This window comes from Myotis nattereri (genome assembly GCF_964212035.1).
Source record: "Myotis nattereri genome assembly, chromosome: 9".
In the NCBI taxonomy this organism is placed as follows: Eukaryota; Metazoa; Chordata; class Mammalia; order Chiroptera; family Vespertilionidae; genus Myotis; species Myotis nattereri.
The window spans coordinates 76123577-76145814 of NC_138084.1; the positions used below are offsets into that span (position 1 = coordinate 76123577).

The following is a 22238-nucleotide window of genomic DNA, read 5'->3' on the forward strand; positions in this document are numbered from 1 at the left end:
CAATGGGCGGGGGGGGAAGGAGACATATGTATTGTACTTTGAACAATAAAGAATTTTTTTAAAAATGGATTCTTTTTATAAATATGAAGAAAGCGTAAGGGGCCCCTGGGACAACTTCAAGCATACCAACATTCACATTATAGGTTGCCAGAAGGGGAAGAAAGAGAGCAAGTTATTGAAAACCTATTTGAAGAAATAATGACAGAATACTTCCCCTACCTAGTAAAAGGAATAGACTTACAAGTCCAGGAAGCCCAGAGAGTCCCAAACAAGAGGAACCCAAAGAGGCCCACAGTAAGACACATCATAATTAAAATGCCAAAGTTAGCCCTAGCCAGTTTGGCTCAGTGGATAGAGTGTCAGTCTGCAGACTGATGGGTCCCAGGTAGATTCTGGTCAAGGGCATATGCCCAGGTTGTGGCTCAATCCCCAGTAGGGGTCATGTGGGAAGCAGCCAATCAATGATTCTCTCTCATCATTGATGTTTCTATCTCTCTCTCCCTCTCCCTTCCTATCTGAAATCAATAAAGATATAAACAAATAAATAAATAAATAAATAATAAACAAACAAACAAACAGATAAATAAATAAACTTCCAAGGGTTAAAGACAGAGAGAATCTGAAAAGCAGCAAGAGAAAATCAGTTGCATACAAGGAAACGCCCATATCACTGTCAGCTGATTTCTCAACAGAAACTTGGCAGGCCAGAAGGAAACGGGAAGAAATACTCAAAGTGATGAATAGCAAGGATCTACAACAAAGATTATACTAGCCAGCAAGCTCTCATTTAGAATGGAGGGTCAGATAAAGAGCTTCACAAACAAAACAAAAAAGCTAAAGGAGTTCATCACCACCAAACCAGCATTACATGAAATGTTGAAGCATATTATTGAAGAAAAAGGAAGAGGAGGAGGAGGAGGGGGAGGAGGAGGGGGAGGAGGAGGAGGAGGAGGAGGAGGAGGAGGAGGAGGAGGAGGAGGAGGAGGAGGAAAGGGGGGAAATATAAAAAATAAAATGGCAACAAATACATATCCATCAACAATAGAATCTAAAAATCAGAATAAACAAACAAGAAACTTAATGAACACATAAATTGGTGAATAAAACAGAATTAGAGGCATGGACACGTGGGACAGACTGACAAATCCCAGAGAGAAGGGGAGCAGGCATACAGGAAGAGATTAACCAAAGATCTTACTTATGGACACAGACAATAGGGTGGTAAAGGCCTGGGGTGGGGCAGGAACTGGATGGAAGGGGAAAATGGGGGGGGGGGGGTAAGGGGGACATCTGAAATACTTTCATCAATAAAGATTTTTTAAAAAGAAGAATATCTGGGCCTGCCCTGGTCGGTTTGCTGAGTGATTAGAGCATCAGCCTGTGAACTGAAGAGTATGGGTTCAATTCCCATCAAGGGAACATACCTCAGTTGCAAGTTCCCCAGCCCCAGTAGAGGCGCATGCGGGAGGCAACCAATTGATGTGTCTTTCTCACATTGATGTTTCTCTCTCTCTCTCTCTCTCTCTCCCCACCTTTTCTCCCTCCCTCCTTTCCACTCTCTAGAAATCAATGGAAAAATATCCTCAGGTGAGGATTTAAAAAAAAGAAGAAGAATATCTGGGCCCTATCCAGGTGGTTCAGTTGGTTAGCACATCTTCCCTTTCACCAAAAAGTTCTGGGTTCAATTCCTGGTCAGGGCAAATACCTAGGTTTCAGGTTTGAACTCCTGTTGAAATGCATACTGGAGGCAACCATTAAATGTTTCTCTCTCTCTCTCTCTCTCTCTCTCTCTCTCTCTCTCTCTCTTCTCTCTCTCTCTCCTCTCTCTCTCTCTCTCTCTCTCTCTCTCTCTCTCTCTCTCTCTCTCTCCCCCCCCCCTTCCTATCCTCGAATGAAGCTGTTTTTTAAAAAAAGAATATCTAGAATTAACAACAAAACAAAGAAAACCTACTAAATGGGAGAAGGTATTCACTAATAAAACATTTGATAAGGGGTTAAGAGTGTATCCAAAATATATAAAGAATTCAGACAACTCAAACCAGAAAAACACACAACCCAATTAAAATATGGGCAGAAGACCTGAATAGACACTTCCAAAAGGACACACAGATGGCCAATAAACATATGAAAGTTGCTCTCAACATCACTAATCATCAGAGAAATGCAAATTAAAATGATAATGAGATATCACCTCACACCTGTCAGAATGGTGATCATCCATAAATCAACACACAACAAATGTTGGTGAAGGTGTTGAGAAAAGAGAACCCTAGTGCACTGTTCGTAGGAATGCAGTTTGATACAACCACTATGGAAAAAAGTGTGACGGCTCCTCAAAAAATTGAAAATGGAACTTCCTTATGACCCAGTAGGGGGCATGCAGGAGGCAGCCGATCAATGTTTTTCTCTCTCTTTCTCTCCCTTCCCCTCTCTCTAAAAATCAATAAAAATATTTTTTAAGTTATGGTATATATATAATGAAATATTACTCAGCCATGAAAAAATAATGAAATCTTATAAATAGATAAATAAATAATGAAATCTTACCATTTGTGATAGCATGGATGGACCTAGGTATTATACTAAGTGAAATAAGCCAGACAGAGACAAATACTGTAAGATATTACTTATATGTAGAATCTAAAAAACAAAAGAGAAACAGATTTATAGTTACAGAAAACAAACTAATGGAGGCCATTTTGAGGATGGGGTAAAAAAGGGTGATAAGATTAAGAAGTACTAATTGGTAGCCACAAAATAGGTATATGATGTCAGGTAAGGCACAGGGAATATAGTTAACAATCCTATATAATAAAAGCATAGTATGCAAATTGTCCCCTCGACCAGGAGTTCCTCTGGAAGTTCGACCAGGGGGTGGGGCCAGCCAAGGGAAGGGAGGGAGTACCTGCCCAGCAGCCGGCAGCTATTAGGGACCGTACCAGTGCAGGAATTTCGTGCACTGGGCCTCTAGTATTATAATAACTATGGTGCCAGGTGGGCACTTGAATTATCAGAGGGATCACTTTGTAACCTATATGAATGTCTATCCACTGTGTTGTACTCCTGAAACTAATACAAAAAAGTGTTGAATGTAAACTATAATCAAAAAATAAAATTAAAACAAAAAGAATATCTGGAATTGATAATGTACCCTAGCCATCTGCCAGAAACAAATGAAAATCTCTAAAGGAAGATAACAAAATCCTGGATCTCAAAATATTTCTACAATTTTTAAACACAATATTCTGTATATGATAAAAATTAACCAACCTATGAGAAAGCAAGAGAGCATGATAGAAAAAAAAGAGTAAACAACAGATGATAGAAACAAAGCCACAGGGAATCCAGATAATAGAGTTTATCAGACTTTATTCTAAATATGTTTAAGGAAAATCTTTTACATCAAGAATTATAGCACAGAACTAGAAATTATCAAAGAAAACAAAATCAAAATTCTAGAACTGAAAAATGCAATGAGTTGAAGAACTTGGTGGCTAGGTTTAAGAGCAGAATAGACACAGTTGAAACCTGCAGATAAATGTTTATAGCAATTTTATTCATAAGTGCCAAAAATTGAAATCAACCAAGATATTTTTTCCACAGGTAAATGGACAAGGTGTGGTACATCCATACACTAGAATATTATTTAGCAATGAAAAGGAATTAGCTATGAAGCCGCTAAAAGACATGGAGAAACCTTAAAGGCATACTGTTAGGTGAAAGAAGCCAGTCTGAAAAGGCTACATACTGTATAATCCAACTATATGACATTCTGGAAAAGGAAAAACTATAGAGACAGTAAAAAGATTAGTAGTTGCCAAGGGGTGAAGGAACTGAGGAGGTAAGAATAGGTAGAATAACAATAAAAATTATTTTGAAATACCTGGAAAAAGGGAAGGCTGGGTGGAGGTGGGAAAAGAGAGGAGGGGAAATGGGAGATATCTGCAATACCGTCGATAATAATTTTTTAAAAAAGAATAGGTTTGGGGGTGGGGGGATAAGAGATCAACCAAAGGACTTGTATGCATGCATATAAGCATAATCAATGGACACAGACACTAGGGGGGGGGGGTGAGGGCATGTGCTGGGGGGTGGGGGTGGCTGGGAAGAGCTCAATGGGGGAAAAAGAAGACATTGTAATACTATATGTAATACTTTAAACAATAAAGAATTTAAAATTTAAAAAAAAGAATAGGTGGAATACGGTCATTTCAGGGTGCTGAAATTATACTATAAAGGTGGATACATGACAATATGCATTTGTCAAAACCTATAGAATGCACCGCAGACAGAGTGACTCTAATGTAAACTATGGACTTTAGTAATAGAGTATCAATATTAGTTCATCAGTTATAAAAAACGAACCACACCAAGGCAGATATTAATGACAGGAGAAACTGGGGAGATAAAAGGAAGGGATTATATGGAAAACTCGCTGTATTTTCTTTTTTATTTTCCTTTAAACCTAAAACTTCTCTAGAAAGCAAAGTCTGTTAGTGTTGGGGTGTTTTTAATGTGATTTTATTGAGAGAGAGAGAGAGAGAGAGAGAGAGAGAGAGAGAGAGAGAGAGAAACATTGGTGATAGAGAAACATCATTGATTGGCTGCCTCCTGCATGCCCCTGACTGATGATCAAGTCCAAACCCGGGCATGTGCCCTGACCTGGAATTGAAGCAGTGACCTCCTGGTTCATGGGTCGATGCTCAGCCACTGAGCCAAACCAGCCAATCTATTAGGTGTTTTTTAATCTACAGCAAACAGCATTCTTAATGGTAAAATGTTGAAATGTTTTCCTGTTAAACTGGGAAGTAGATAAAGATGCCACTTACATTCAACACTGTACTAGAAGTCCAGTAAATAGGCAAGAAAAAGAAAACCAACAAATACATTAAAATCTGACAAGTTTTTTGTTTTTATGGTGTGTGTGTGTGTGTGTGTGTGTGTGTGTGTGTGTGTGAAGTTGACTCTAAAATTTACACAAAATTGTAAAGGGCCAGGAATGACCATAACACTCACTACAGAAAAAAATTAGGAGGACTTGATCTACTAAACATCAAGATTTTTTAATACAGGGATAGTAATTAGAACAATGTCGTACTGGCACAAGACACCAGTGGAACTGAATATAGAGTCCAGAGCAATAATACCTATATGGATACTTAATTTTTAGAATTAAAACTTCCTCTGGAAAATAATATAAAAGAATATTTTTATGACTTTAGCATAGGAAGATGTCTGAAATAGGTTACACAATGTTTTATTCATAAAGTAAAAGATTGATATATTGAATTTATGGAAATGCAAAAGGCCAAGAAAAACTTAGGCACCCTTTTAAAAAGAAAAGAGTTAGCAGGCTTATACTACAGCTTTCAAGACCTATCAAACAGCTATAATAACATAAATAAGATTAGTAAGTATAAGTAAATTTTAAAAGCAATGTTTTTAAAAGATTTCAAAATAAAACTCTAGCTATTAATCTCCAACATTTATAGGAACTCATACAAATTAACAAAAGGAAGATAAACAATCCAATAAAAAAATGGGCAAAGGACCTAAATAGACACCTTTCAAAAGAGGACATTCAGAAAGCCAAGAGACATATGAAAACATGCTCAAAGTCACTAATCATCCGAGAGATGCAAATCAAAACAACAATGAGGTACCATCTCACACCTGTCAGACTGGCTATCATCAACAAATCAACAAACGACAAGTGCTGGAGAGGATGTGGAGAAAAAGGAACACTCGTGCACTGCTGGTGGGAATGCAGACTGGTGCAGCCACTATGGAAGACAGTATGGAGTTTCCTCAAAAAACTACAAATGGAACTCCCATTTGACCCTGTGATCCCACTTCTAGGAATATATCCCAAGAAACCAGAAACACCAATCAGAAAGGATATATGCACCCCTATGTTCATAGCAGCACAATTTACCATAGCTAAGATCTGGAAACAGCCTAAGTGCCCATCAGCAGATGAATGGATTAGAAAACTGTGGTACATCTACACAATGGAATACTATGCTGCTGCAAAAAAGAAGGAACTCTTACCATTTGCAACGGCATGGATGGAACTGGAGAGCATTATGCTAAGTGATTAAGCCAGTCAATGAAGGAAAAATACCACATGATCTCACTCATTTCTGGATAATAAAGACCATTATAAACTGATGAACAAAAATAGATACAGAGGCAGAGCAGCATCGAACAAACTGTCAAACTACAGCGGGAAGGCTGGGGAGGGTTGGGGGGGTGGTAAGAGAACAACCGAAGGGCTTGTATGCATGCATATAAGCATAACCAATGGACATAAGACACTGGGGGGTAGGGGAGGCCGTGGGAATGTCAAGGGGGCTGTGGGAAAGGAGACATATGTAATACTCTTTGTAATACTTTAAGCAATAAAACAAAATTTAAAAAAAAAACTCTAGCTAAAAATAGTTTGTAGTACATACCCCAGGAAAAATCTTACATTGGATTTAATACCAGAAAAAAAGGTTAAATCCTTCGGGTAGATGAACTGATACACTTTATCAGAGAATTAAAGTTATGGTCCATTTTGCTGTCCCTTCCAGTATTAAATACATTTAGTGGTCAAGTGTAATCAGCAACTAATCACAGCTTCAAAACATCTCTTGGGGTTTTTTTTACGTGCTTTCTATAAGGTATTAAGTAAGTACTTCAAATTATTTACAAGTATTAAATGAATAAGTGACAAAGCTGTGTCCTTTAAACCATTCTCCTCCCATATTTGCCATAGAGATAAGAGAAATAGCTATTTCTAAGGTTACATAGCCAAAACCAGGACTTGATTAGTTCAAAATTATTTTGATGACACCTGAAAATCAAAGATGTTTACCTGATCAAGCCCTTCCCCAGCTTTCCTAAGATTCTGTAGTTGGTAAACTTCTAGGTTTCTTCCATTATCTTGACAGCACAAATCAATTACAACACAGTCCTGGTCCTCAAAAGCATTGATTTGATGAAAAGTAACAAAAGGCTTACTGTAGTACATCCCTGGAAGAAGCTGCAGGGAAAATATAAACAATGAAAGAGACCTTTTCTTTTCTTTTTTTCTTTAGAGAACAGATGCACCAAGCTCGAATTAATATTTCTCCCTGTTATGTGACAGGCCAAATAGGTGCAAAAGGTAAAATTTGCAATGTAGAAGCAAATATGCTTTGATTTAACCATTGCTTGCTTAAGCCATCTCACCTCATATTAATCAACAAACTGGGGCTGTTTAATACAGACCAATTGACTATTACCACTAACTCCAGTGTTTTGATCCTGAACTCTACATGGTTAAATAGAAAACACTGCTGCCCTGGCTGGTGTGGCTCAGTTGTCTGGGCATCGTCCCATGCACCAAAAGGTTGCCAGTTTGATTCCCAGTCAGGACACATGCCTAAGTTGCAGGCTCAATCCCAGGTAGGGAGCGGGCAGGAGGCAGTCAATTGATGTTCTGCTCTCACATTGATGTTTCTCTCTCTCTTCCTCTCCCTTCCTCTCTCTCTACAAATCAATAAAAACATTTTAAAAAAAAAAAAACAACAAAAAAAACACTGCTAGGTGAGGACATGTGTGGGGGTGTGAGAGTGGCCAGGGAGAGGTCAATGGGGAAAAAATGAGACATATGTAATACTATATGTAATACTTTAAACAATAAAGAATATTTTTAAAAGACATGGAAATAAAAAAAAACACTGCTATTAAGTAACATGATAAATTTAAGTGGTTAATTCTTTGAAAAAATCATTCATTATTAACATGGAATTTTCATAATAAAATGACAGTACAGTAAATTTAGGATACTATCTCTTTAGAGAGGGGAAAAATAAACAGATATAATAGTGCTATTAATAGAAAGATATTAGACTTTAGTAGGACTATCATATTTGTGCACCAAGAAGTTGTAAAAGCAACTAATTAAAGTATCATTGCAAAAGTTACAGAGGAACTTTGCATGAACAATATCCTCTTTTGCAAATATGATATGGAAAAGTCCATGCTAAGAGGGTTTCTAGATGCCATTTTAATTAAATCAGATAATTTAAAGGATAAAGCCATTTCCTACAATGTTCTAATATGCTAAATCCACTGTGTTAATTAATAAGTAGCTAGTCCTACCTATGAAAGAAGGTACTATCCTTGATTAAGAGTCATGCAAGTAATGCCCAATGAAAGTAAAATTCAAGCAAGTGGAAATGTGCCTTTGTTTCCAATAATTTTCATGATAAATATATTCAAAATACTCCACCTGTCCAGTGTGTTTATTCACCACATGAAACCGTGTGTTATACTGGGGCTCCCAGCTTATTCCATCTGAGAAGGCCTTTCCCCGAATTTTAGAAGTTACTATTTTCCACAGATTCATTTTTAGAGGTTGTTCAATGAAGATTATGTAGTTCTTCGTCATTCCTAAAAGGTTCCAGGAAACATTAAAGTGTTATTTGGTAAACTAGAGTTGTCTGCAACATGACAGTTAAGGGAACATGTCTGAATGCTGGCACACATGACTGCTGACCCAGACAAAGGCGGGCCAAAAGTAATTCTTCCCTGTTTCCCAGCTTTGTTACACAGATTTCCTGTTCCTACTTTAAAAAAGGAAGTGCTTAGAATAGTTTGGTTGAGTGCACTATATTCACTTTTTTTCTTTTTCTCTTTTTTAAAAAATTGTTGTGGTTTAAGAACAAGTAAAGGAGCATAATATGAAAGTGTGATTTATGATCTGAACTTTTATTCCATAATCCTTTTGCTATTTATACCAGGGGTAAGGACCCAGGAGCAGATTGTCTATAAAGGTTTAGAATACAGAAGATAAATCTTCTGAGAAAAAGCTAAAGCAATCTATATAGAATATGAATTTCCCCCCAAAATATAGTCAAGACCTTTATTTGTGGTCTTAAAAGTTATCTAAAATTTTGAATCCTGTCAATTAATTTTTTATGGTCAAATGTTTTTTTAAATTAAGACTTCAACTTTTTAGAACAGTTTTAGGTTTGGAATAAAACTGAGGGAAAAGTACAGAGATTTCCCATATACCTCTTGTCCCCCACACATGCATAGCCTCTGCATTATCAACATCCCCCACCAGAGTAGTACATTTCTTATAATTGACTAGAGACCTGATGCACAAAATTCGTGCAAGAGTAGGCCTTCCATCCCCTGGCTGCCAGCACTGGCTTCCCTCTGGCACCCAGGACTCGGGCTTCCCTCGAAGCCCTGGCTTCATCCAGAAGGATGACTGGTCTAATTAGCATATTATGTTTTTGTTATTATAAATGAACCTACATTGACTCATCATAATCACCCAAAGTTCATTGTTTACATTATGGTTCACTCTTGATGTTGTCAATTAATTTTTTAGTGATTGCTTGTACTAAAATAACTATCTTTTCAAGCAGTCAGTTGGTTAGGGAAAGAAGTATATTACTAACCAGAATAAATTTAAGTGGCCTTAAAATGCAACCTTGATTCAAAATGTTACTATACTCTGATAAACTGTATTAACATAGTATTTGCCTCAGGTACTGTAACACTAAAGCAGGCCCCATTGGAATTTGCTTCATCTTTGGACTCACCGAAACTATGGTAATAAGAAGGTTTAAAACTCTGTGCAGAAGCAATCGAACATATCACTTGGGCTCCATGGATTGTATCCCCAAGATCCCCCTTTTCTGGAGGAATCCGAATAATATTATAGCAAGAACCTGGAAAATGGAAAATTCTGTCTTAACAATTTTACATATATCCTAAGAATAAAAGATAACCCTTGCACTTATGGACTAGGCAAGAGCAGTTAAGAGATTTATGCAATGTGCATGACACCCATATTTCAAACAGACTTAGATATCAAAAACGTATGAACTTTATGAAAGTCATTAGCTAAGATTTTCAAACACCACACCCAAAGTAATCCACCAAGTTTATTATATTGTAATATTCTCAAATAGTTATCCTCTCACACCCTGAAAATGAACTCACTTTCTACTTCATAGGAAAAAAATAAGCTTAGCAGACAGGAATCCTATCAAATTCAATTCGTCGCTCTCCCCACTACCCAAACCCAGCAACTATAATCTCTAGTTGCAACCATGTCCAAATCCTTCCCTCCAGTTCTCTGGGTCCTTGGGGTTGCTTTAGGCCCCACCTCATCCCGTCTCATCAACATTCATTCATGCAATCATTCATCTGACTATTACTACTACTTCAAGAATCAACTCAGGTACCCATCCACTCAAGAAGCCTTCCCTGAGTCTTCCCCACCCAAGTCATTTGGTGCCCCTCCTCTAGGCCCTCATTATCTCTTATATAGTCATAGCACTTATCTCACTGTATTATAATTATCTACTTGCTTGTCTGCTTCTACTGGGAGAAGCAGATAAACAACTAGAGCTTTTCAAGAGCAGATTTATTTGCTCCACCTTTGCATCCTCAGTACCAAACAAAGACATACATTTAGTGAGTACACTATAAATAGCTATTAGTGGATTGACTAACAACATGCTTGTTAAATCATTCAATGAGTGAACAAATATTGAGGTCATATTAAATGATCTTCCTGGTAATATTAGAATTGCCAATGTAGGTCCTAAAGAACTTGGGTAACTTGTAGTATTTTGCAACCACTAAAATTTTTTTGGAACAAGATAACCATACAGTTCTCTATTAGTTTATTCAACAAGTATTTGTTGAGTGCCAATTATATTGCAGGCACTCTTCTTCGTGTCATAAATACCCTATTCTATACACTTGTATATACCAGTGTACAAAACTGACAAAAGACTCTTCTTTTATAAAGCTCAAATTCTAATAAATCATACATTAATAAAAATATAATGCTTCAGATGATGATAAGAGCTGTAATGGAAAATAAACCAGAAAATGGGGATCTGGAGTAAGTGTACAAGGATGGGTGCTACTATTTACAATTTTAAATATGGTGGTCTGGGAAGGCTTCATAAGAAAATGGCATTTGAATAAAATTATGAAGGAGGTGAGGAAGAGAGTTTGGTGATATCTTGGAGAAACGCCTTCCAAGAGGAGAGAAGAACAAATGCAAAGAATCTCAGCCAGGAGTTAGTTTACAGTGTTCAAGTACATAATAGCAAGGAGGCTAGTGTGGCCTGTTATCGTGAGCAAGAATAGTCTAGATGAGGTAGAGTGAGTTAAAAAAAAAAAATGACTGTCTGGCTCTGGCCAGGTAGCTCAGTTGGTTGGAGCATTGTCCCAGGCACCAAAGGGTGATGGGTACCATCCCCTGTCGGTTCAAAGATGAGGGCTGCTGATCAATGTTTCTCTCTCTCTCTCCCTCTTCCTTCCTCACTCTCTAACATCAATAAAAACATATTCTACAGTGAGGATTAAAAATAATTTTTTAAAAAAGTAAATAAACTTAAACAGGGTAAGGGCAGAAGCAAGGAGACTAGTTAAGAAACTATTATAATAATTCAAATGAGAGAGTTGTGCAAGTGGACCAGAGTTGTGCAAGTGAAGGTGATATAAGGTGATTGGATTTTAGATATATAAATATTTTTATAGATTTCAGAGAGGAAGGGAGGAGGAGACAGAAATGGAAACATCAATGATGAGAGAGATAATCATTGATGGGCTACCTCCTCCACACTCCACACTGGAGATCAAGCCCACAACCCAAGCATGGGCCCTGACCGGGAATCAAGCCATGACCTCCTGGTTCATAGGCTGACACTCAACCATTGAGCCATTCTGGCCGGGCAGGTTTGGAATATATTTTGAAGGCATTGCTGAAATAATTTTTGACCTATTGGATGTTGATGTGAGAGACACAGGTGTGAAGGATGATTCCAAAGTTATCATCTTGAGCAACTGGAAAGATGGAGTTACCATCAACTGAGTTGCGAAGTTTTTTTTATTGCTTTTTTTTTTTTTTTTTTTTTGAGAGAGAGAGAGAAGAAGGGAAAGGTAGAGAGAAACATGCATGCAAGAGCTAAGTATCAATTCCCTGGCTGCCTCTTTCATGCCCTCTACCCGGCATCAAGCCTGCAACCTAGGTATATAGTATATGCCTTAATGGGGAATGGAACCAGCAACCTTTTGGTGCATGAGACAACACTCAATCAAATGAGCCATACCAGCCAGGGTGGTGGGAAATATTTTAAGCAGAGAAAGTTTAGGGGGAAAAATCAGGAGTTTGGTTTTAGACAAGTTAATTTGGTAATGCCTAGTAGACATCTAGTAAAAACAGTGAGTAAACAATCTACATATATTTAAAAGCCTAAGCGACCAAACAACCGAATGACTGAATGACCGGAATGACTGGTCACTATGATGCTCAATGCAGAAGCTACCCCCTGGTGGTCAGTGCACTCCCACAGCGGGAACACCACTCAGCTGTCTGACCTGTCCTGGCGGCCCACCAGCCCAGCGGCAGCCACTCACTCCCTCAGTAGTCCTAACAGGTCCAATCTCCAGAGAACAGGCCAAGTACCAACGGAACAGTGCTGCCAGCACAATTCTGACAGTGCTGCCGGCCTCCTGGAAGTTGGCCTTGGGCACTGTGACTGCTTCCCCTCCCTAGACACTCCACAAGGAAGAAATAATATAAAAGCGGCTGCCAGGTAGCTTCCAACAACCAGTCAGCGGGACAGATCCAGATCCCAGGCCAACAAGGACATCCCACAGCCCACCCTGAGGACCAATGGTGTCCCAGCTGCCCCCCCCCCTTTGGGACCCCAACTGTGCACAAATTTGTGCACCGGGCCTCTAGTTAGATATAAAATACTGGGGAGGTCTAGGTTGGGTATATAGATGTGTTTTGAGAGCTCATTGTATATAAAACATCATGATTTTATACACTGATGAGTTATAAAAGGATTAAGATAAGCTCTATAGTTCCAAGAGTACTAAGTAATCAAATATAATAATCCTAAGGAGACATATGTAATACTCTTTGCAATACTTTAAGCAATAAAACAAAATTTTTTTAAAAAGTGAAAAACTGGAGATTTGCCCTTAGAAATTAAATATTTTTCTCTCTTTAGCTGATGGAAACATGCTATGGAAACTAGTCACAAAATTGCTGCATTATAAGTATATAAAAAAGTTAAAAGCCCTAGTACATGACACGGTCTTTGAATTTGCCTCAAGAAGATATCTCATTTAATACTTTCTCTTAAATATTGATACAAAATCAGAAGTCAGCCAAACATCTTGGCAATTCTAAGATATTATACTTTAAGTGAAGTATGCAAACTCTTATTTTTGTTTTCTAATCTTAGTTCAGAAAAAATGGAAAGTACAAATATTCAGTCCCCAAAGAAATATTAACTCCTCACACTGGGCTGCTTTGGAATAAAAAGTCCTACATGTGTGCCCTGTGAACTTAGCTAATAATAATTATGAGTACTGCAATTTCTGCATTTCCTGATTTGTACTAAAATTGCAAGTATATTAGTTTAATATTTTATAGAGGTTTTGGAAGACTGCTCTTGAAATTTTCAAGGTCTATATAGGGTTGTTATTCCTCTGGAAGGAAAAATTCAGCATCTGACAATAATTCTCTATAATCTTTTACTTGGACAAAGGCTCTGATTGATTATAGTTATGGCGTTTCCTCACACACAAAGTGAACAATTTCACAAGTAAAGAGGTTCACTTTTTTCTCTTTTGTTCAAAATAACAAAAATTATACACCATACCCTCTCTTTGTCTCTGTCCTAGATTCACCAAAGCATTAGGTCTAATCCCAGGCACCCTGATTAGTTACCCAGTTATCATAGATACTTTTAAAAAGGGAGAGTTTTTTATTTGAACACTAAAATTTGCTTAATGTTTTGCAAGAGTTCCATTGACTTTATTCTTTATTCTGTGTTGTTGTCTTTATTTCTTTGTTTTTGTGGCCCTTCACAACCACAGAGCACTCTTTTATTGACTATTGGCCAAAACCTATTCAAATAATAAATCATATCATAATTCTAAATTATTTTGTAGAAATAACAGGTTTATATTCAGATGCATAAATTATCCTACATAAACCCTTCTCTCCAAAAGAAATATGTAATTTTATTTTCACACACAAAAGTAATAATAATAATAATCCTTTATAATAAAAGGCTAATATGCAAATTGACCCCTAGACCGGGAGTTCGACTAGGTTTGACCAGGAGTTCAACCAGAGGTCAGGGCCAGCTGGACAACCCCGGCCCTAACGGACTGATCGGGTTGGGCCGGCCAGACCCTACCTGTGCATGAATTTGTGCACTGGGCCTCTAGTGTCATATAATTTTACAATATTATTAAGAACTAGTTGGATTGATTAATGTTTTAGAAAACTTTTGTTATTTTTAAAACATCTTTTGAAATATCTGTAAAAGCTAAAACAGTTAAAAGCCTGTTACTTACTAGAGTTAGAAATCACTAAACAAGCACTTTAATATAACCTGAATCTCTAAATTTCCCCCAAACACATCCTAGGTCAGGGGTGGGCAACCCTTAGCATGCGTGCCAAACATGGCATGCCAGTAACTTTTGCTGGCACGCGAAACCCTCTCTTATAATCTTCCATTTACAATTTTTGTGAACATTTGAATGACTTAAATGTTAAGTTACAAGGAACTGGCAAGACACTTGATGTTATGTTTGGTTACATAAAGGCTTTTGAAAAGAAACTGGAAGTCTTTAAGAGGGATGTGGATGGTGAGAGATTTAGATATTTCCCAAACCTCAAGAGGCACATCACATCAAAGACCTCCCAAAAGATGACAGAACAGACTATCAAAGCCTTCAAAAGCTGTTTTTAAACATCATCGAGTCAACTATTGAGCAGTTCTTCTCAAGATTTGCAAAATTCAGAGAACTGGAAGAGATAGCAAAATTCATGAGGTTTCCAGACAGCATGAAACTGCAGGAACTAAACTTACAAATGTTTTCATGCATAGACATGGCTGACTTCGAAATGCAGTTGATTGAATTTCAGAGTAGCTCAATTTGGAAGCAGAAATTTATTGACCTTAGAGTTGACTTGAAAAACATTGAAAAAAAAGCGATTAGAGACAGGAGTTCCAGAGAGAAGTGTCGAAAACGAACTATTGAGGAATTGGAATGCCATTCCAGAAAATTTTTTCTGTTTAAAAACTTTGCAGCAGCGTTACTCTCCATGTTTTCATCCACATACGCTTGTGAATCTTTGTTCTCAGTGATGAATTTTGTTAAGTCTCGTAATAGGAGTAGCCTGATGGATGAAAGTAGTAGCTCGTGCATATCTCTGAAGGTCACGAAATATAAACCTGATGTAAAATCTGTCATCAGTGATGCAGCAGCAAAAGTGCCACTGATAATATCAAACAGAGTCAGAAAGTTTTCTGTCGGACTATCAGTGTACATGTATACATTAAAAAATAAATGTATTTTTCATCATCATATACTGTGTTTTTGTCACTCGAATGAATTTTATTATTTCTTCAAGTTTCTTCACATACGTACACCTTAAGTGATATCAAGTAGGCATAACATGTTTTCAAAAAATTAGGGTTTGCACGCAGAAGAATTTTGAGTCAGAGATTTTGCTGGTTTTGGCATGCACTCACAAAAAGGTTGCCCACCCCTGTCTTAGGTTGTTGAACTCCCTGCAATCATATGTACAATAGAGTGCCAGTTCTTTTTTTTTATTGTTTTATTGCTTAAAGTATTACAAAGAGTATTACATATGTCTCCTTTTTTCCCCGCCCTTAAAAAGCCCGGCTTCCCCTACCCCCCAGTGTCTTATGTCCATTGGTTATGCTTATATACATGCATACAAGTCCTTCGGTTGATCTCTTACCCCCCACCACTCAACCTTCCCCGGCTTTCCCGCTGTAGTTTGACAGTCTGTTCAAGGCAGCTCTGCCTCTGTATCTATTTTTGTTCATAAGTTTATAATGGTCTTTATTATCCACTAGAGGCCCGGTGCACAAAAATTTGTGCACTCGGGGGGGAGGGGGGGTCCCTCAGCATGGCCTGTGCCCTCTCGCAGTCTGGGGCCCTTCTGGAGATAACGACCTGCTGGCTTAGGCCTGCTCCCAGGTGGCAGAGGGCAGGCCCAATCCCTAGGTGCAGCCCCTGGTCGGGCTCAGAGCAGGGCCGATTGGGGAGTTGGGACACCGCCCCCTGTCATGCACAGAGCAGGGCAGATCGGGAGGTTGTGATGCCACCCTCAGTCATGCTCAGGGTAGGGCCGATTGGGGGGTTGGGGCACCGCCCTGTCACACTCAAGGCAGGGTCGATGGGGAGGTTGTGGCACCACCCCCTGTCACGCACAGAGCAGGGCCGATCAAGGGGTTGGGGCGCTGCCACTGTCACACTCAGGGCAGGGCCGATGGGGAGGTTATGGCTCTACCCCATCACACACAGAGTAGGGCCCGTTGGGGGGGATTGGGGCGCCGCACCCTGTCACACACAGAGCAGGGCCGATCAGGGGGTTTGGGCGCTGCCCCGTCACGCTGAACCCAGTGACGGGAGGCCTCGCGGCTCCACTGATCCTGGTGCTGGGAGGCATATTATCCTTTTACTATATAGGATAGAGGTGACTGAAGCTCCCAACTGCTCCTTTTTTTCCTTTTTTTTTTATTCTGGGCATGCTTTAGCTCTGGCTCCAGCTCTGAGGCCTCTGCTGCTAAAAGCAGGTATCTGGTTTGTTTGGGTTCTATAATCGAAACTCTGTATCAACTCCAGCTCTGAGATCCCACTCGCTGAAAGCAGGTTTCTGGGGTTTTGTTTAGCTTCTATATTTGTTACAATGTTTCAAACTGCAGGCTCAGAGGCCGGCAAGGCAGGCGGAAACGTTGGAGTCCTCCATCACTGAAGCAAGCAAGCCTCATGTTAGCTTCCAGCTGCCTGGCTGCTGGCCGCCATCTTGGCTGGCAGTTAATTTGCATATCGCCCTGATTAGCCAATGGGAAGGGTAGCGGTCGTACACTAATTACCATGTTTCTCTTTTATTAGATAGGATGAGTGAGTGAGATCATGTGGTGTTTTTCCTTCATTGACTGGCTTATTTCACTTAGCATAATGCTCTCCAGTTCCATCCATGCTGTTGCAAATGGTAAGAGTTCCTTCTTTTTTACAGCAGCATAGTATTCCATCGTGTAGATGTACCACAGTTTTCTAATCCATTCATCTACTGATGGGCACTTAGGCTGTTTCCAGATCTTAGCTATGGTGAATTGTGCTGCTATGAACATAGGGGTGCATATATCCTTTCTGATTGGTGTTTCTGGTTTCTTGGGATATATTCCTAGAAGTGAGATCACAGGGTCAAATGGGAGTTCCATTTGTAGTTTTTTGAGGAAACTCCATACTGTCTTCCATAGTGGCTGCACCAGTCTGCATTCCTACCAGCAGTGCACAAGTGTTCCTTTTTCTCCACATCCTCCCCAGCACTTGTCATTTGTGGATTTGTTGATGATAGCCATTCTGACAGGTGTGAGATGGTACCTCATTGTTGTTTTGATTTGCATCTCTCGGATGATTAGTGACTTTGAGCAAGTTTTCATATGTCTCTTGGCTTTCTGAATGTCCTCTTTTGAAAGGTGTCTATTTAGGTCCTTTGCCCATTTTTTTATTGGATTGTTTATCTTCCTTTTGTTAAGTTGTATGAGTTCCCTATAAATTTTGGAGATTAGGCCCTTATCAGATATAACATTGGCAAATATGTTGTCCCACACAGTAGGCTTTCTTGTTGTTTTGTTGATGGTTTCTTTTGCTGTGCAAAAGCTTTTTATTTTGATGTAGTCCCATTTGTTCATTTTCTCTTTAGTTTCTAATGCCCTAGGAGCTGTATCAGTGAAGAAATTGCTTCAGCATATGTCTGAGATTTTGTTGCCTTTGGATTCTTCTAGAGTTTTTATGGTTTCCTGTCATACATTTAAGTCCTTTATCCATTTTGAGTTTATTTTTGTGTATGGTGTAAGTTGGTGGTCTAGTTTCATTTTCTTGCATGTATCCGTCCAATTTTCCCAACACCATTTATTGAAGAGACTATCTTGACTCCATTGTATGTTCTTGCCTACTTTGTCAAATATTAATTGAGCATATTGGTTCGGGCCAATTTCTGGGCTCTCTATTCTATTCCATTGATCTATATGTCTGTTCTTGTGCCAATACCAGGCAGTTTTGAGAACAGTGGCTTTGTAATACATCTTGATATCTGGTATTGAGATCCCACCTACTTTGTTCTTTCTCAGGATTGCTGCAGCTATTCAGGGTCTTTTTTTATTCCAGATGAATTTTTGGAGAGTTCATTCTAGGCCTGTGAAATATGCCATTGGTATTTTAATGGGAAGTGCGTTGAATTTATAGATTGCTTTGGGTAGTATGGACATTTTAATGATGTTGATTCTACCAATCCAAGAACATGATATGTTCTTCCATCTGTTTATGTCTTCCTCTACCTCTTTTTTCAACGTCCTGTAGTTTTCTGAGTAGAGGTCTTTTACCTCCTTAGTTTAAGTTTATTCCTAGGTAGCTTAATTTTTTTGGTGCGATGGTAAATGGATTGTTTTTTTAGTCTCTCTTTCTGTAAGTTCACTATTGGTGTATAGAAATGCCATAGATTTCTTGGCGTTAATTTTGTATCCTGCTACATTGCCGAATTCATTTATTAAATCTAATAGTTTTTTGATGTAGTCTTTAGGGTTTTTTATGTATAATATCATGTCATCTGCAAATAAGGACAGTTTTACTTCTTCTTTTCCAATTTGGATGCCTTTTATTTCTTCTTCTTGTTTAATTGCAATGGCTAATACTTCCAGTACTATATCGAACAGGAGTGGTGAGAGTGGGCATCCGTGTCTTGTTCCTGTTCTTAGGGGAAATGGTGTTAGTTTTTGTCCATTGAGTATGATGTTGGCTGTGGGTTTGTCATATATGGCTTTTATTATGTTGAGGTATGATCCTTCTATTCCCACCTTGCTGAGAGTTTTTATCAAAAATGGGTGTTGAATTTTGTCAAATGCTTTTTCTGCATCAATTGATATGACTATGTGGTTTTTTTTCTTTCAATTTGTTTATGTGATGTATCACGTTTATTGATTTTCAGATATTGTACCATCCTTGCATCCCTGGGATAAATCCTACTTGGTCATGGTGTATGATCTTTCTGATGTACTGCTGGATCAGATTTGTTAAGATTTTATTGAGGATTTTGGCATCTATGTTCATGAGGGATATTGGCCTCTAATTCTCTTTCATTGTGTTGTCTTTACCTGGTTTTGGTATTAGGGTGATGCTGGCTTCATAGAATGAGCTTGGAAGTGTTCCTTCCTCTTGGATTTTTTGTAGTAGTCTGAGGAGGATAGGTTTTAGTTCTTCCTTGAATGTTTGGTAAAACTCCCCTGTGAAGCCGTCTGGTCCTGGGCTTTTGTTTGCTGGAAGCTTTTTGATGGCTGCTTCAATTTCTTCCCTAGTTATTGGCCTATTGAGATTTTTAGATTCTTCCTGATTGAGTTTTGGAATGTTGTATTTTTCTAGGAATATGTCCATTTCCTCCAGGTTGTCTAATTTGTTGGAGTAGAGTTGTCCATAGTATTGTTTAACAATCATTTGTATTTCTGTGGGGTCTGTTGTTATTTCGCCTCTATCATTTCTGATTTCGTTTTTTTGGGTCCTCTCTCTTTGCTTCTTGTTGAGCCTGGCTAGAGGTTCATCAATCTTGTTTATCCTTTCAAAGAACCAACTCTAGGTTTCATTGATTTTCTGTATTGGTTTTTTGGTCTCTGTCATTTATTTCTGCTCTAATCTTTATTATCTCCTTCCTTCTGCTCACTCTGGGTTTTTCTTGTTGCTCTCTTTCTAATTCTTTGAGTTGTAGAGTTAGATGATTTACTATCATTTTTTCTTGTTTTTTGAGATAGGCCTGTAGAGCTATAAACTTCCCTCTCAGGATTGCTTTCATTGTGTCCCATAGGTTTTGGATTGTTGTGTTTTCATTGTCATTAGTTTCCAGGATGTTCTTAATTTCTTCTTTGATCTCATTGGTAACCCAATCAATATTTAATAACATGTTATTCAGCTTCCAAATGTTTGAGTACTTTGGGTTGTTTTTATTATAGTTTATTTCTAATATTATGCCATCATGGTCTGAAAAGATGCTTGGTATGATTTCAATCTTCTTGAATTTGGGGAGACTTTGTTTGTGACCCAATATGTGGTCTATTTTTGAATATGTCCCTTGAGCCCTTGTGAAGAATGTATATTCCATGGCTTTGGGTGAAGTGTTCTGAAGATGTCAATTAAGTCCATCTGATCTAGTGAGTCATTTAGGATTGCTGTTTCTTTGCTGATTGTTTGTCTAGAGGATTTATCCAGTGATGTCAGCGATGTATTAAAGTCCCCTACTATGATTTTATTGTTGTTGATCACTCCTTTGATATCTTCCAGGAGTTTTTTTATGTATTTGGGTGCTCTTGCATTGGTGCATATATGTTTATCAGGGTTATATCTTCTTGTTGTATTGATCCCTTTAGTATTATGAAGTGGCCTTCCTTATCTCTTGTTATGGCCTTCACTTTGACGTCTATTTTGTCCGATATAAGTATTGCTACCCCAGCTTTCTTTTCATTTCCATTTGCCTGAAACATATTTTTCCATCCCTTCACTTTCAGTCTGTGTGAGTCCCTTCTTCTGAGGTGGGTCTCTTGTAGACAGCAAATGTATGGGTCATGTTTTTTTATCCACTCAGCCACTCGATGTCTTTTGGTTGGAGCATTTAGTCCTTTTACGTTTAAAGTTATTATTGAAAGGTACTTGTTTGTAGCCATTTCTATTTTTTTGTGGCCGTTTTCTTTCTGAGCTTTTTATTTCTTCTTTTTACACCAGTCCCTTTAGCATTTCTTGCATTGCTGGCTTGGTGGTGGTAAACTCCCTTAGCCTTTTTTTGTCTGTGAAGCTTCTTATTTCCCCGTCAATTTTGAACAATAGCCTTGCTGTTTGGAGTATTCTTGGATTCAGTCCTTTGCTTTGCATTACTTTGTAAATTTCTGTCCATTCTTTTCTGGCCTGATGTGTTTCTGTTGAGAAATCATTTGATAATCTAATGGGAGATCCCTTGAATGTAACTTTCCGTCTCTCTCTTGCAGCCTTTAAGATTCTCTCTTTGTCCTGAACATTTGCCATGGTAATCATGATGTGTCTTGGTGTGGGTCTTTTTGGGTTCACCTTGTTTGGGACTCTCTGTGCTTGTGTGATTTTTTTCTTCCCCACCTCTGGGAAGTTTTCTGATATTATTTCTTCAAATAGGTTTTCTAACCCTTGTTCCTCTTTCTGTTGTTCTGGCACCCCTATTATTCATATGTTGTTTTGTTTCATGTTGCTCCATAGCTCCCTTAGGCTCTCCTCCTGTCTTTTAATTTTTTTTCTCCAATTGCTGTTCAGTTTGGGTGTGTTTTGTTTCCCTGTCTTCTAATTCGCTAATTCGGTCCTCCACTTCTCCTAGTCTACTGTTGAAACTTTCAATGGTGTTTTTTATTGCAGCTATATCACTCTTCATTTCTTCTTGGTTCTTACATAATTCATTGATTTTTTTCATCTGTTTGTTCTTGCTTCTTGCATAAGTTGTTGATTTTTTCCTCCATCTGGTTTATGCACTCTAGGACCCTTAATCTGAATTCTTTTTCTGTCATGTTGCATGCCTCTGTATCACTTAGCAGCTTTTCTGGCAAGTCCTCCTTTTCTTTCCTTTGGGGGTTTCTTTGTCTACCCATGTTTGATCGTACTGCCATATCTAGATGTTGAGTCATTCAGTGGCTGCTCCTTGGGTGGCAGTAGCTCCTCGGGCTGTGGTTGCTCCTCAGGCAGTTGTGGTAGCAGCTCCTCTGGTGGGTGTGGTTCACAGTTGTGGTGGCTCCTCTGGCTGGTGGGGGGAGGCTTCACACACAGCTGCTGTTCCTCAGACAGAGGGTGTGGTGATCCCATTAATGATTCTTGCCTGGTTGAAAAATTTTGTATCAGCTTCCAGTCAACACTCTCCACAAACTGAATGAGCCAAGTTTCGTCTGTATGGCTGAGGCGACACAGGCAGCCACATTGTCACCTTCCTGGGGCTAAGTGGAGCCTTGAGAGTTTTAAGCGGCCACAGCTCGGTGGGGGCCAGCGACAGGCTCTGGTTCCACCTTTGCTCGAGGGGCACACACAGATGCGCACACACAGACGCGCACCCACGCGCCTTCTCTTGAGTGCCAGTTCTTAAACTTCTCACTGAATCAAATAATTAAGAAAAAAAA

At 38.8% G+C, this 22238-nt stretch overlaps 1 protein-coding gene across 1 annotated transcript in view; it reads right to left on the bottom strand.

Annotated features, from left to right (window-relative positions):
• BCO2 (beta-carotene oxygenase 2) overlaps window positions 1–22238 on the bottom strand; it is a 48653-nt gene that overhangs the window by 11492 nt on the left and 14923 nt on the right. Inside the window, exons 5-7 of the mRNA XM_081099517.1 lie at window positions 9585–9713; window positions 8261–8421; window positions 6860–7027 (exon numbers count right to left, since the gene is read on the bottom strand). Of these exons, the coding sequence (XP_080955643.1) occupies window positions 6860–7027; window positions 8261–8421; window positions 9585–9713 (458 nt within the window). The remainder of the gene's footprint in view (window positions 1–6859; window positions 7028–8260; window positions 8422–9584; window positions 9714–22238) is intronic.